Source organism: Pleurodeles waltl, chromosome 10, assembly GCF_031143425.1.
Source record: "Pleurodeles waltl isolate 20211129_DDA chromosome 10, aPleWal1.hap1.20221129, whole genome shotgun sequence".
Classification (NCBI taxonomy): domain Eukaryota; kingdom Metazoa; phylum Chordata; class Amphibia; order Caudata; family Salamandridae; genus Pleurodeles; species Pleurodeles waltl.
The window spans coordinates 112,295,661-112,312,772 of record NC_090449.1 but is presented as its reverse complement, the minus strand read 5'-3'; the positions used below and the strand labels follow the sequence as shown (position 1 = coordinate 112,312,772).

Here is a 17,112-nt window from a genome sequence, read left to right as displayed (position 1 = left end):
CTTATACTCCGTGAAATGTATGAATGTCCGCCAGTTCACTTTCAGCATTTTCTTGACACTCCTACTTTTTGTATTATTGAGCTTGGTTTTATCACTGTTGGTCAACACGCTCGCAGTTTAATTTACCAATAGATCAGTTTCTTCTATGCAAGGCTGTTGGGAGGTTACTGTTCTCAGATGCAGCCCTTGCTGTTGGTACAGACGCTCCCTTCTCAGTTTCTAACTCTAGCTTGTTACGTTCCACGTTGTTGGCAAGGTTCTCCTCTGCTAGATATTCCTGACAGTAAGTACTCCCATTTGCAAACTAATTATGTGTCAGTGTCACAGGTACAAAATGTCTTGTGCTTTCTAGAAGTCGTTCTGTAGGGAGCAAGGTCTGTCTGAATTACAGCATCCTTTCAAACTCTGTGCCTGTTATTCCTCCTTATACATTTTAAAATGTAATCCCTCATAATTAATTATCTTTTCTGCTAATAACATCTTTTGAGTTCCAAATAAGCACCTCTTACACAATTTAGTACTTTATATGACTGGTTTTATCATCTGACTTGACTGACAGAAATATTATCTTTTACAGATACTCCCGGGTGGTGACAAACAGCGTGGAGAACCTTGGCAGCTGAAGTCAAGGATCAGAAGTCTTCCACAAGTAAGTATTCATAGGGACTGCAACCAACACACATAGCTGAGTTGATCTTGGTTGCCTAGCACCTGGGTGTTTTTTTTTTTTTTAATAGCCATTGCCTTCAAAATGACAGCCATCATTTTTTAATCTTACTCTCTAGGTTTCTTTGGTAGATTGCTGCAGGCAGGAGGCCACTGAGGCTTGATAATCTCACATGAATCCTGCACATGTGGAATAATGAATATGTTTTTTTTCTGCTGCCAGGACACAGCAGTCAGCTTCTACCTCCAGGTCCGCACTTCAGTGGGCTGGTGTACTCACAGCACTCTAATGGAAAAGGCCATAATGCCTGAATTTCAGCAGTATGTCTTTTAAAATTGTTATCGTAAATGGCAGTATTGATGTGTGAAACTGGGTCAAAGGACCGTTCTTAAAGGCCAAAGCTTTTTTCATCTAACCAGTAGTAAACTTGATACCTGATAATTTTAGAATCCAATATTCAATGTATTTCATATTAGTCCTCTCCATTTACCTTAATTGGCAGATGACGTTGAATGAGACACAGTTGATGATAGCGTACAAACACATGGATTGTTGGGTGTCAGATTGGGGATGGTCTAATGTAATTACTACTTTTTTCCTTGATTGTAAAATAACTTAAGAATTTCAGGTTTAGGTGGTCAAAGTCCTGTAAATGATTTGTAAATAACCATACTCAATTACCTATATTGTATATGGGTGCATTGGTATGAAGTTTAGCAGCCTGTGTTTTGTATCTCATATAGTCCTATTCAAAGTTACATTGAGCTAGTTGATGAAATGAATTCAGTTGGTTGTGATTTTCTTTTACTTACGGTGTAGGTGAAGTAATTGGGCAATCAAAGGGCAATGTGTTTGGAAGGTAACCAATAAATAATTAAAAGTTGACATTCCTAAAGCAGTAAGCTTTGTGTTGTTATAAATCAAACCTGCCAACCAAAGAGTCTCACTCCATTCCTGTTCTTGTTGTAAGGCTGAAGAATGAAGATATCGATCTAAAGTTTGGTTTGGACATTCAGTAATGCCATGTATTTGTGGATGGTAACTAGTGGGTAACATTACTTAAATGCTGAGTATTTTGCATAATGCTAACCAAAGGTGTTACGAGAATTATGAGCTTCGATCTATTATTAATTTGTTAGGTATCCCTGGAATTTTATTATGTATTTCACAAACACGTGCTATAAATGGGGCTGAATGGATAGTGTAACTGAGGCTTCAGAGTTAATGTCTGGTTCTTTTAAAGTAGCCAACCGAAAATAATGTTGACTAGTTGCATTGGTCTTAGTTATGCCTGGGTGTTGACCCGTCTTTTACTCCTGGTGGCTTGATGTTGCAGGTCAGTAGATGGCACAAAGAGCCTTATCATGGCACAATAAAATGTCTTGCTTGGTATGGCTAGAAATGGCTTGTTGGAATAGTTTTTTCTATGGATGCTGCCACTTGAGTTATTGTGCAAAAAAGTTTTCCGAAGGGCTAGTGAATGTTGCTGCAATTACAGGATTTACTGAAGGAGGTGAACTGGACGCTAAAATCAAAGGTAGTTCAGGTTGCCTTTCTTCCGGATCTGTGTTATATAGAGTGACAAGGGACGACGGGTAAACTGTAGCACTACATAATGGTAAAGTCCATGTCAGAAAATAATAATGCCCATTACAGTTTACACAGTGTTAGAGTCCATGCTGATTTAAAAAAAAAAAAAAAAAAGTGGGGTTTTAGTGAGCGATATACATTTCTACAATGTGACAAAGCATGTGAAGCCAATGTCACCAATCTTCAAATGACACTTGATGGCCAACAAATTCATAATCCTTCATCCTGTAATTAATTCCACTAGGAGTGAAGGTAGAAGAAAAATGTCACTGTTTGAACCTGCTCTGTGCTCGGAAGTATTTTGTACAAGACTCAATGTTTTAATGAGAAGCATCCGCTTTTACCAAAAATGCAATTTAGTATTAGAATGTCAAAACAAAGGATCTATCGTGAAACGGGTCTCTAGGTTCTGACAGACAGTACCAGCTTTTGCTGACCATTGACCTTTTTTTTTTTTTTGGTGAGAAGTTTCACAATACTTTGTACAGTAGGTCAACAGTTCTGAATAAAGTGCCTATATAAACGAGCAGATTAAAGAAATGCTGACTGCTTTTACTGTTGTTGGAATGGGCAACTGAGTCATTGCAGCCACTTTTTGTTCATCTATTCGAAATCTGCCTGTGCCAATGAAAGAGTCTCTCTGCTGAATCGCAATGAAAGACGTTTCTTTAGGTTAGCTACTGAAAATCTTGCAACCCTTGCTTCAGGGCTAACTCCCCATACAAAGATAAGGCATGCAAAGTTCTATCCAACAGTTATCTAATTTCATCCCTGCGAACACTTCCTCCGTCGAGCAGCGGTTATGTGAGCATGTGGGACTGATAATTTCCACTAATTGGATTCCCAGGCATTGTTCCGCTAGACCAGCTTCTGTCTCACTTAGGCACTAAGGTATTCAGCAATTGCAGCTGAAGTTAAAAACCTCACACTGAATGCTTGCAGTGGGGAGCGGCATGGGATGAAAAGCACTGGTCAAGCACAGACACTTGCTTGCCTTTTTTTTGCGTTTGGAATGCTACTGAGGGCCCTTGTTCTTTATTAAACTGGCCATATTCTCAATGACCACATGGGGTACCTGTGTAACTTGATTAACTAACCTGATTTGCACACTTCATCTTTAAGTGGTTGAGCTTGGGTGGCACGAGCTCCTGCTTTGTGGCGCGAGCCCCAGTCAAGCTGTAATGGCGCCCTTCTTGGCATGTTGTTATTTGAGTTATGCTCCAGGCCCGTGCCGCCTCTGTTGCATTGGTTCCTGAGACTTCGCTGGCCGGTAGATGCGGGAGGCAGCATGCAGGCTTCTCTCACTTCAATTCATGGGTTCAGTAAAATAAAAAAAAATACCTACCGGTTGTCTGAAGAATATTCTTTGCAACACCACACAAGGAATAACACGTTGCCTTTTTTGTTAATCAATATGCAAAGTTATAATTTACACTAATATTTGCACTATTTCTCATTTTGGATTCCTCTGTCTGCAATACCTTTTCCTTGGTGGCCATCTTTGAATGCATTTGGAATGTTGCAACAAATCCATCGCTCTAACAAAAAAAACATTAAAAAAAGCATTGCAAAGTCAGTAAGTTTCACTTCCAAAACCCATTGGCTTTGCCAATGCTTATTCTCCTTGACATGGCAGGTCACCACTAAGCGTATGCCTGTAAGCACTCTTCCGAAACATAGTGTGAGAAAACTTTGACTTCAGAGCAATGCCAATGAGAGAATAAACACCCTCCCTTTATGACTTCCCTTGGGGTGGTGTATTTCCGCCAGACGTCGCCAGGGTCCATGGTATGAAGTCCCTGCTCAACATGCTATCTGAAAACCTCCTCTTTCTCCTCCTTTTCTGACCCCAGTACCTTCTGGCACACCAGCACTGCCCCTGCCGCTCCTGGTGTGGCTGTAAAAGAGGTTCCTAGACCTCAGCATTTAACCGTCTTGGCCTCTTTCTTATCCTCGAGATCTCGAGGAGGCAGGCGGAGAACCGGAGCACCTCTCAAGCTTCAACTTATCTGCCATCTTGTGCTCTGGTGATCACTGCCTCCCTACTGTCTTTACATAAACATCTCTCTTCTGCATGGTGTCTGCTTAAGGGCTCAACACACCCTCCTGGTCATCCTTCTCTATAATGCTCTAACAGTGCTGCTACGTCATGGCCTGAATACTTCTTTCTTCCCTATACACATCAGCCAACTCTCAGCATAAAGGACACTGCCCATCTTTGCAGTCCTTCCCCGGTAAGCTTTTGTGGACAATAATGCTGTAACACCACATCGGTGGCAACAGTGCCCTACATCATTCCACTGACAGGGAATGGATAACCACCGTATCAGATACTGAGTCAAAGTATCGCAGTCGCAGTCAAAGTCTACATTGAGTTTCAGGAAAGACTGAGACATCTTTTGCCCTATAGATTGCCTTTGAAGAACGAAGCACCAATCATTCGTGTTTTATCATATTACAAACAAAAGCAGGACTTCCGGTCCTAGCCAACCTGCTCATGGTATGCAGAAATGTCTGCATTCATTTGTCTGAAAGATGGCCGTTCTGAAGATAATGTCCACTCATCACAGACCCTTCCTGTGCTGGGAAAGGTGTGACTTAGTTGAATGCATTTGAAACCTGTTTAGTGGAGCCTGTCCTGGGAGGATCATTGCTGACACTTGATACTTCACAGCGACCATCTGTCATTAATGGCCTTGGGCCAATCCGAATCTGCAAGGGTGCAGGAGCATCTCGGATATCACAAACTCTAACAGGGACCCAGTTTTGGGCTGATTTCTCAGTGGTTGGTGTAAGGTTTTGGGTATCTGCTCAGTATGTGAGCTGGAAGCGTTCACTGCTAATCTGTTCCTGTGTGTGTGTGTGTTGGGGATCCTTCACGTATGTCACATCTGTTCTGAACGTGTTATGGAAAATGTTCCTAACCCTGCCTATGGTGGACCTGTTCTCTGTGTGAGGAACCCTGCACTATTGCTGAGAGATTTTGACTGACTGTGCGTCTTTGTGTAAACGTTTTCTGCATCTGCCTGTCCTGTTCTGTGCTTGAGAGACAATCTGCACTCCTTCTGTACATGCTTGTGTTTGAGGGAATCCTGTGTTTATTTTCCAATACATTGGGGGAGAACAAAATAGCACGCAACTTAACAAAATATGTTCTACATAAAAAAAAAAGCTGAAACCGTTGGTTTTGTTGCTGTTCCTTAATATAAGCTGTGTTTCCCCCAAGCCACCTTTTTTATTAAACCGTTCTGTTTAATCATTAGTTACCGAACTGTCAATGATCAATGAAGTTCTGGGAAGTCTAGCTCCTGCTGCTTCAAGAATTGAACAGAAGCAAATCGCCCTCGGCCTTAGTAAGGTGGGAACAAGGACCAGCCTTGGCCTGCACGAGTCCAGGTCTGCCTCCTCATGAATAAGGGGCAGTAAACCTCAGTGCCTTCAGTGGCTGCTGGTTTTGGTTGGCGAGGACAGCAGCTGGCACGGGTTCAGGCTGGGTGCTGCCATCCACAGCGCCTTCTCTGCCTCCAGCACCAATTACTCAGTGAAAACTGGATATAAAACATATCCGGATCTGGTTTTGTTTAACCATTAAAGTTGCTGATCTCGAGGACACAGAAAGATTGCATGTAAATCAGGGCAGGGCAGGCATCACCTACTGTGGATGCAGTACTATCCCACTCGTAAATACAGCATGTGAAACATATGATCTCACGAACAGGCATTGTTCTCTAAGTAGGTTAAAAAGATAGTCCTCGGCATATTAAATCATGCCCTAAATTACAGCCTTTTCTTCATTCCGAAACATGACATGGGGGCATAAAACTGTGTTGCCTGAGGAGATGTGAGCTTTGTCTTTGCGACAGACCCTTCCTCATAAAGGATAGGTTTGTCTTTTTTTCTATCTCCCTTCATGAATCGATGGCTTTCCTCCCTATTCTTGTGGTTCTCCTGCCGGCAGCATTTAATTTTCACAACACTAAGGCTGGATGATGTATCCATCCACTGTGGACATCAGACTTTGCTTTGCAGTGCCTGGGAGGCACTGCCTCCTCCTCCTCCCCCCCCCCCCCCCCTTGATTCTCACCGTCCTCCTCCTCCCTACCTCCTCTCCCTCCCGCTTTCTCCACCTCTTCCTCCTCTTCTTCCTCCTCCTCCCCCTTCCTCCTGCTTCTCTTACGATTTTCCTCAGTGCCCCCCCCTTCCCTCCATTAGCCAGCGGCCTCTTAGCTTCTGTCCCACCCCAATTGCTTTTTTTATCCGTTTTTTTTTTAACTTCTTGCTGCCTGCTGGACTGTCAGTTGGTGTCTTTCTTAAAATGCTTTTTTGTTTTTTTGTTGTTTAACCATTTCAAGATAGCCACCTGCTTGTGAGCATTGTCGCTCACACCTGAGGGCACCCACAGATGGTTTTCTTTTATGTTATGAAATGCTAGTCAAATCTGGCTGTCACAGAGGTGTATGCATCCACAGCACCTATTTTGTACAGAGTTTATTAAAACAAACCAAATGCATTTCAGAATTGCGAATATGGACGAATCGAATATATTGCAGCCAACTTTCAATCTATATAGTAATGTTTTAAAACTCTTTATTAAAATGGTAACAGCATATGCACGTGCATTCCCCGTGGTTATATAAATAAAAAAAGCATTGCAAAGCCAATAGGTTTTGCTACTCCCTCTTATTTGCTTTCACAGTGTTCATTAACGTTATTATAATTTCCATTTGTTCATGGTATGTAAGTAGATGGATTTTCATTTTTTTACTGCAGTCTTTCCAAGGATCCCCATGTAGTGAGTTTTACAAAATACTAGACGTGTAGCCTCAGTTTCTTATCTCTAACATTATTAAAGTTAAGCAGGGTTTTATTTCTTTGCCTGTTTGTGTTGTTTTCTAATAACTCCTGAAGCCATTTTGGCCATTTAAAGTTCAGCGTGTAGACTGGGTTAGTAATTGTATGTTCATATTAATTTCATAAAAATGGTCTATAGGAAACCATCAGGAGTTCCTAAACGCTTTTTAAATCGATAAATGTGATTATGCCAAAGGTTAATACACTGAGTGAAAGAAAAATTGTGAACATGTTTTGATGAAACCGTATAAGTTGGCTAGTGCACATTGAACTTACTTCCTGAGCGAATACTAAGTGAAAGGTAACTGTAGGAAGTGAGAGGCAGTGAAAGGAAATTATGTGTTGGTACACAACGCTCTGTCTTTGAGTTCCTTTCGTTGTACATTTCCTGCATAGATTCTGTGTAATTCAAAACCACATACTCTCAGTTGAAATGTAGGTACTTAATTGGTCCACGATATTCCATCAGGACAAAAATGATTCACAGCAGAATTCACATGGCTAGAAAACCTTAGAAACCTAATGCTGGACTTGCTATGCTTGCATATGCTTTATCAATAACCAAATCATCTTATCAAAAGTAAGTCATGTTGGCATATCGTTGATGAGTTTGCTCTAACCATGTAGAGCCACTCTGTCAGTCTGCAGTGGTGTGCTCATCCTTTAGTCAAAATGGCATGTAATGACCATCTACCACCTGTAATGGGTCCGTAGAGGTTCAGGCAATGGCAAAAACTATATAGAAAGCCCGTTGGTTAGTGACCATCTACTAATGTGGCTTCAACACAAGCACAGAGCACACAAGTACACAGGCGCAACATCACTTCCTGCAACGAACTGAATAAGACACGGACAACAAAAAAGAGAAATTGGCAGAACCAGGACCTTATGCTTAGTAGGTTTCTGCTAAAGTAGTGGGAGATCATGCGTTTGCAGAACTGAATATTATAATGAACGTTATTGGTTTGACTTTTGCAAAAATTGATGTTGGATTCCTGAAGAATACCTAAATTCTGATGTTACATTTTTATATCCAGTGGATTGTTGCTTTTCCTAGTTGTTCTGTCTCTCATACGCTAGCCACTAAATGCCACCCTAGGCCCCACAGATTCCTTCCTGATCCAAACACATATTAAACAAAGTGCCACCAGAGCATGGAGTCCACCTCCTCCATCACACAGCGCTGCACTCACTGACCCTTTTGTTCTTCATCTGCTTAGCTTAGTGTGCTACTGTTTTATCATTTCTGTCTTTGTATCTTTTCGGAAAGAAGTTGAAAAACCTCTCCCAGAACATTTGTATTTAACGATGAATAACATCCTGACATACTAGTTGCTCGGGATTTCGGTAGAAAAGTTTTATAGGATTATGTCTTTCCTTTTTGCTTGGTTATACTCTGCAGTGGATGTGAAGTCGAACAGAAGTGCTGCTGCTTTCATTTTAAATAAATGCCTCAAATAAACAACAGAACCTAATCAATAGACAATAGGTCCACTTATCAACATTGACCCAGTCTAATTTGTTAATGGTTAAGTTTTATAAATCATACTATCCTATCTATTCTTTTATTATTATTATTATTATTATAATTATTATTTTGTGTCTGTGCGTATTCAATAGAGAGCTATTAAAAATTGACCGGAGCCGAAGATATGACCATTAATACAACCACGGTGCCATACATTTTCCTACTGTTTTTAAGTGCTGTTTTCTCATTTGCTCCAAAGTATAAATCCTCTGTGCATTCTGTGTCCAATTGCAGTGTTCTAATGTTCTGTTCCGCCCTTCTGCCCAATCGCAGTTTCAGGGAAGCACCAATTTTTGCCTTAAATAATCAATTGAAATAAAATCCACTTTCTGATCCAGCCCTCTGATTTTTGACCCAGTAGCAATATTTATACTCTTTGTTGCTTTTCAATTAGTCTACTGTGATGCCATCTTTCCCCTCTGCGATGCTATATGTGTTTGTTATCCAGTCTGCTATAAAATGGTGTAGAGGAAACTATTCCTGTTTGGTAACCCTCTTAATTTTGTTTTCATATATTGCCCATGTTCCTTTAAAAGATGTAACCTGAAGACATGAATAACATAGTGTCCCTAGTGCAGGCTTCTCCAACAAGTAGCTCATGAGCTATAGTGCTTCAGCTCTCCTATGTGCAGACCACCCTACTAAATCAGAAGTCTTTGCTTGGTTTAATTAATATATGATATTGAAATCCATTTGTTCAAGGCGAAAATATGTGTAGTTTCAGAACTCATCAGCTGATGTTTGGAGAAAATTGGCTGAATTTCAAAAATATTCTTAAAGACGACTTTTGAGGGCTAAGTCGTGTGGCACTGGAAAGGGCATTGCAGCTTTTGCCTTTATGTATTACCCATATAGAGGCATTCCTAATTGATAGGTTATATATATATATATATATTTTTTACGATACAACTGGCAGCCCTGCCTGATACACTGAGGAGATCACTGTTGGTGATCTTGCATAGGGTGACCACTAATGTAAACTTGCCTATTGTGGTTATGGTTACAACGCTAATATTATTACTAACCTGGATGACTCTCTTGGACATAAGTAGCTCGGGTTATATAAACGTTTGGAGACACCTGCTGTAGAGAACAGACTCTAGACTATGTCAAACAAACTGCTTATACAGCAGCACCACAACCTTTAGCTTCAAGTTAGTTATTTCTGTGCGCTCTGATTTAGTGTCCGTCATACTTTGGTTTCTGTCGTAGTTGACGCATGGACATCTTGTAGTGCTACAGTATGACCTTGCTGTTTGGCGAGTGCCAGTAAGTGCCCACTACTTAGCCTTTTTGTGACTGAAATTGATAAGTTTTAAAAATCTAATTTGGTTACTAGTCTGTTCGCATATTGTTTTTAAAGGTTGCTCAAGGAAAACTATCTGGCATGGCGGTCAATCAGATTATTAAGTCGAAGCAAGCAGAGGAAGAGATCCGCGGCATTCGAACAGAGGTGGTGTGCACGGCCTTTGAAGACCGTATCCTGGTGGTGGCCACCCAGTTTGGGAAGATGGGGACTCTTGTATCTGTGACCCCGAGTGTCTTATCCAATGACGTAGGAAGGCCCTCGCTAAGCACAAAAGTACTTCTTGGCAAGGATGAAGTAAGTATTTGATAGATTAAAAGTTGAACTTGTTGGAACTGCCTCCAGAATCAGAAGCATGAACCTGTATCTATCAAGCCTGAAGTATTGTCTTTAGTTATCTAAACATTTAGAGTGCGATTTACAGAAAGTATGGATCTTTCTCAATTGTTCTTTTTCTTTGTACATAAATCATGTACACACGTGCACTTTTATACTTCCTCATGCGGCTAGTTCTGCAGGAGTAGGTTTTGCGCAGATGTGTATTTTTACATATATTATAAACTCCTACAGAACTAAAGGTAGGTGTGGACATGGGCGGGCAAGATAACTGGGAATGTTTTGAATACACATTGCGTTACCATTTTTGTTTTATAAACCTTCCCAAATGCCACTTTCGTTGAAACAGTGTTTTTCCTACCTCTTTAGTGAATTTAACCTGGGATGTCCAATTTAACGTTCAACTTTTTTCTCATTTAATATTGAGGCAAAATGTTTTGCACATCTAGCTCCTCCTGAAAATACTTTTATGTAAAATGTGGAGCTCTTGTTGGCTCTCAACTATTAGATAGTAAAGGATGCAGCTTGCCGTGTTTATGGACCCTTCATTTCAGATTAAAAAGAGCAGTCTTTCATTATCAAAGAAAATACTTCCTCCTTTTTGGTCTCTAGCACTATTTGCTAGTACGTTTGCATATTCTGGTTGCATTAACTGCTGGGAAAAACGTGCTTTTGACACTCAAAACCGACTGTTGCATCACCTACGTACATAGCTGTGGTTGATCCACAAGTTCTTCCTGCCAGAGGAACATGAGGCAGTTACTTAACATATTTGTCCTAAAGCCACAGAGGTGATATTGATACTCAGTGTTGCCTACTGGGGAATTTTATGAGAAAGCCAACAGTTGTATTTACCAATGGATTGCTCAATACACTAACTAGGGGACGCCCTTCGGTGCAATGAGTCCAGAGTACAAAACATTAAAAGTGTGAATGCCCCAAGTGGAATTTCTCTCCTATGGCAGCCATCGTGTTATGTTTTGCTGCTGGTTTCAACTAAATAAAGTTCAAATGTTTACTTGCTGTTCAAAGGTTGACTTGCTGTTCCAGTGTTGACTTTTTGTTTCTGCTTTGACTTATTAGCTCAGCTGCCTCATAATTGTACAGGCAGAAGTCCCATATGACTCTTCTAGGACTAAAGAACTCTCTCTTTTGTATTTCATTCGTACCTGTGCCATTCATGCATTGAAATTGGTCTTTAAAACATGCACAACTGCAACGTGCGCCCGGGTCCATAGATTGCTCTTTGGAAGGAGATGTTCTGTAAGGAAGATGCTAGAAGTGTCAGTTGTAGAAGCCCAGGCAGTTATGGAGAAGTGGTGATGGCAATCTACCTGAAGGTGTATCTTTACCAGTAGGAGCATCTTGTAGGAGATGGAAGGCTATACATAGAATCTGTGTCAGGCAGCGCACTCGGCTCCACCTCCTGAAGGTTTTAAGGAACACCAGCTCAATGGTTTATTATACCTCAGTCAGTGTTCCCCAGCAACAGATGGTTGCGAACACAGCCCCAAGCAGGCTTCATTAAACATATAGAGCTGACCGCCCTTGGCTAATGGATGTTCATTAATAATATGTGTTTCTTGTGTTTAAAACAGCTGTTTGTTACTTACAGCAGTGATGTATTTTCCTATGCTTGGGGGCCAGATTATGTGTAGCCATAGTAAGAAGGATTTGAGGCTACAACTATTCAGTCAGTTAAATCACGTTTTGGGAGGTAGTACTCATGAGAACCTGTTAAGCATCTAAGAATTCCGATGTGGCTTAGAAACTGATTGGAATTAGTAGCCAAGGTAATTCGGAGGTTTTGAGTTTGAATGGAGGCAGTGCACTCACCAGTGCCTGTTGTGGAGAAGAGCCATTCAATAGTAGTTTTTATTTGCATCCTTCTACCTTTTTTTGCTGAGTCTATGCATTATAAATAATAGGCTTTACTGGTACTCAGTTTAACCTAGCAGACTCCGAAGAGTAAAGGCTTAGCTACCTTTGCGGGAATTCAAACTTTTGACCCGCAGGTCATTCCAGATCCCAACAGTAAGTGATTAACACGCTGAGCCATTTTGTCGACACCCAGTTGTCACATGTTGAGTTTGGGTGGCTACAGTTGATAGATTTGACTCGGTCAGTGAATGACCACCCACGTGTTTGTGCCTCAAAGGAATTTGGTGATTGTTGTAAACCCTTCCTTGAGATTCTTAGCTTGGAAAAGCAGAGCTCGTACGACTCTGTGCTGCTTCATTTCAGTTTATCCTCGCCATCATACTTGTACAATGTCTTGCTCTCTTCTCGCCCTAGGATGGAGGCAAGTAGAAGAGCAAGTGATTCACCCTACAGAGTCGTTGAGATGTCACCGCTTTACAGAATAAACAAAAAAATATATAACCTTCCAGTTCCTTAGTCTCTTATGGAGATATTCCTTTTTAAAAATGAATGCAAATACACCAAAAAAGTAATTTGGTTATCATAATGTATTCACTAATCATTGTTAGTCGTAGAGAATATTAATAGGTATAGTATGTTAAACATACTTTCTATAGATGTTTAATTATATACTTTTAACATTTTTCATCTCCATTCTTGCTAAGTGCCTGTGTGTTGGGCGGTTATGCTGTAATATTGACCCCACTGGTTGGTGACGTGAGGTACATGAAGATTACATGTGAGGCAGTGCATGCTTCTGTTGCTGCATTCTTTCGTTTCGGCACATTTAAGTTTCCTTCTTCCTGCACGTCACTGAAGAAAGGGTAGGATTACACTACAGAAGCAAACGCAGGATCCGAGATGCAGGTCAGATTGGAAAGGCAGGCAGTCGGGCAATGGGTTATGGGAAGGTGCCTAATAGTGACCCGTGGACCGTTTTGTTTTTTGTCATGCCTCTGCTTCGTTTTTCCGCTTCCAGGCCATTGCACTGAGTATGCAGTGAGCGGGGGAAGAGTGAGTCTGGGACTTGGCCTTGCTGGGGATCCGGTGTTGTTCTGGCTGGTGGGGGCATTTTTACCTCGACCCCCTCCATGGGGCCGACTTGTCAGATAAGCAGCGTCTTTCCCTGTCACCTTCCCTGCTTGGCCATCACATTCAGTCCATGGTTTGTATTCAGACCCTTCCTTACTTGGGGGGTGGGGGGGAGGCGGGCAGCAGGTGTTTTTTGTGGTCATTGGGCCACCTTCACTTCACCCACTGGAGCAGCAGCTGCTGTGTTCTTCCCGTGAAGCAGCACCACGAGGCCATGGTGGGCTCTGGAAGAGGTAAGAGAGGCGTCCTTGCTGGGGGCCATGTGTTGTCACCTCTGCGCCAATGCACTTTAGGCCTTGGTGGGGGGGGTTAGTCATTTGTATAGGTGCCCTTGGGCCGAGCTCACCCCATGTAAAACTACAAAGAGGAAATAAACAAAACTGCCATTTATTTAGGTTTTCCGATTATGCAAAGGCTGGGCATGACAAGTAAAGGAGACTTAGTATATTAAAAATATCCATATACTTTTTAACATGGCTTTTCTGCCTTTGTTTAGTTTAACTATCAGTAACGGATCAATAAGGCTGGTTTATGCCTTTGCTTTACTTTTACTGTTTAAAATGCAACTGATCAGTGGTAATTTTATTTGCTTTGAGTGATTGTTTTCATTTACGTACTGGCCAGGATATTTAATTAAAAAAAATAAAAGTCATGGCAGTAAAAAAACAGCCAGCTGGCAACCATACCCAAATCAGGTGTTGTGGCCCCTCGGCCATTTTATTCACCTTGCCTACCTGACCAAAATGCAGTGCATTTAGGGCCAGATGTATCAAAGGGTTTTACCCATTCTGTGTCAATGGGAAAATGCTTTGGTACATATTGCCCCTAGTGTTCACCAATGTTACTGGCTCTCTAAGCTTTAAAATACTTGTTAACAAACATTTCTCCAAAAAATGAGTTCAATGAGACTAACCAAATTGTGTTTCTTGAAACACACGATCTGTAAATGTAGGCCAACTTTATTGGGAATGACTGGCCCTAATTGTGATCCCAGTCTGACCCTGCTGAGTTGCATATGGTTTCCTCATGTCATGCTGTGTTTTTAATAATTTGGGTATTAATAACAAAGATATAAACATTGATCCTCTTACCCATCTTTGATTCATTGATAAACATGTTTTTGAACCACTGAAGACAGTGCACAGTGGGAGGCCTATTGTTATCTCATCCTTAGAGTGCAATAAAATCAGTGCACACTTCTTTAAAATGTACTCCTAAAGAAAGGTGGTCTTGATTGTGGTATAACCTCACACGCCACATCAGAGCCTCCTCTCCTGTTCTTGAACTCCGCAAGAAGCTCAAGAGCTGCCGTTTCAATTAACCTACCATCCCTGGGCATGGATAAGCGACACCTGCTTAGCACCAGGATAACCTCACTGGTTATAGTGTGCTTTATGTAAAATAACATCACTGTTATAGATGGGCAGAAATTTAGTGAAAAGGATGTATCTAGTTTGAGAAATGATTCCGATTCCTCACAATGGGGCAGAGGTGGCATTATGCTCCTTACGCTGCTGTATCTAGGACTCACACTCTTTTAACGAAACATGCTTATATATTTATTTGTAATTGAAAGTGTTAGACCTGACAGCCTTAGAATGGACTTCCTCCAACTTTTTGCATGCCTCTCTCTATTTTTCTGCTGGTATTAGGACTCTGTGCACTTTACCACTGCTGACCAGTGCTAAAGTGCTTGTGCTCTCTCGCTCACTCCTAAATATGGTAACATTGGTTCATACCGAATTGGCATATTTAATTTACTTACAAGTCCCTAGTAAAGTGCACTGCATGTGCCCAGTGCTGTAAATTAAATGCTACTAGTCGGCCTGCAGCACTGATTGTGACATCCACATAAATAGCCCCTTAACCAGGTCTCAGGCCTTCCATTGCAAGGATTGTGTATGTAGTTTCACTGCCACTTCGCCTTGGCATTTAAAACTACTTTCCAAGCCTTAAACACCCCTTTTATTGCATATAGGTCACCCTAAGGTAGCCACTAGGTATCCCACAGGGCAGGGTGCTATGTACGTAAAAGACAGGTCATGCACTTGTAAGTTTTACATGTCCTTGTAGTGGGGAAAAAAAAAGTCGTTTTTCACTATTGTGAAGCCTGCTCCTCTCATAAGCTAGCATTGGGAATTCCCTTATAAACCTTTAAGTGGTAATTTCTGATCTGTGAGGAATGGCATTGTCATGTTTAATATGGTTGGAATGGTAGTGAGAAATCCTGCTTACTGGTGAAGTTGGTTTTAAACATTACTGTTTTAGACATGCCACTTTTAGAAAGTAGGAATTTCTTTGCACTTACTGCACTCTGTGCCTTACAGCCTGTCTTCAGTCCACTCCTGGTCTGTGCTGGTTGACTGCACTCCTTGATCATTCCACCCAGACAGCCATAAACACAGCACACTCAGCTGCGTGCTGCATCTGCATACTGATGGGCCTGTCCTGGGCAGGAAGGGTGGAGGGGGCTCTCCCACTTCAAAGACTAGTGGTCTGACCTTGCACAAATGACTGATAACCCACTTCCTCCCTCCCCCCTCCCCTCCCCCACAGATCTCTGGCAGACAAAATGGGTTGAAAGGGGAACTGGTGCACTTCAAAAACACCTCAAATCAGAACTTCTGGACCTACAACTGAACTCTGTCAGAGGGACTGCTGTGCTGCCTAAAGGACTCATCCGGACTGCTTTTCTGGAAGGACTGCTCTCCTGCTTGTTGCTCTGCTGCTCCCTGACTCTGCTGAAAGGACTTTGCCTTCCACCACGCATGATCTCCAAGGTCTTGGACTGAACTTGTCTTCTGCTAAGAAGTCTCGGGGACAATAAAGACTTCACCAGAGAAAGAAAATCCACTGTGTTGGAAAATCTCGTAATGCCTGCAAAAATCTACTCCTCTCTAGTAAAATTGACCTAGCGCCTTTCTTGCAGCTGGAAAATCACTGCAGTGCTTACCGGATTGACACAGCGCCTCTTTCATCCTCACAGCATGTTTTAGATTTTCAACGCATCGTCCCTGGGTGTCAAAATATCCCTGTACTGTAGTAAGGAGCCAAGGCTGCGCACCTGGAAGTTGACGCATCCCTTGAGGAAAGAATTGACGCATCACCTCCGCCTCCCCCATTAAAAAAAATCAATGCATCATTTACTATGCGACGCATCACCTCCTCTGCGTCATTATTTTTGATGCATCCCAGGTACGTTGTGCTGAAAGGATACATCCATCGATTCCAACGGACTAAGACTTGCTAAACCTCTAAAAAGTGATATATTGACTTGTTGATATTTTGTTTCTTGTCGTTTTGGTTTCATTTTATTCCAATGTCTATTTTTCTAAATTGGTGTGGAGTACTTTTTGTGATGTTTTCACGGTTACTGTATGAGTTATTGCACAAGTACTGTGTAATTGCCTTTTAATTTAAGCCTGCCTGCTCTGTGCCAAGGTACTAGAGAGTGAGCACAGGATAATTTAGGTTGTGTTGTCTCTTAACCTGACCAGGATTGTGGTCCGTACTTGGACACGGAGCAACTAGAGACCCAATTTCTAACAGAAATTAAGCCTGCTCTCTTCGGTAATGACAATCCACTTAGGTGCATATTGCTTCAGATGCCCTGTTTTCGCTTTGTTTGGTTTACATTTTCCTTTTAATACTTGTACTGTGCATTTACCTAGTTAATACTTACAAATTTGCCAGGATACTTGCAGCAAGCCTGCCCCACACAAAAAGGAAACTAGCTGTTGCCCTTTGAAAGGCCTTAATGGCGTTTTATTTTATTTCTTAAACGAAAACAAGCGTTTAGAACACTATTGGGGGTTCCTCTGC

The 17,112-nt window shown here is 41.6% G+C and overlaps 1 protein-coding gene across 4 annotated transcripts in view; it reads left to right on the top strand.

Moving 5' to 3' along the window:
* Positions 1–17,112, top strand: part of PSMG3 (proteasome assembly chaperone 3) — a 49,708-nt gene that overhangs the window by 13,764 nt on the left and 18,832 nt on the right. For all 4 annotated transcript variants that reach the window (XM_069209922.1, XM_069209923.1, XM_069209921.1 and 1 more), the window contains exons 2-3: positions 578–649; positions 10,000–10,239. In XM_069209922.1, the coding sequence (XP_069066023.1) occupies positions 578–649; positions 10,000–10,239 (312 nt within the window). The remainder of the gene's footprint in view (positions 1–577; positions 650–9,999; positions 10,240–17,112) is intronic.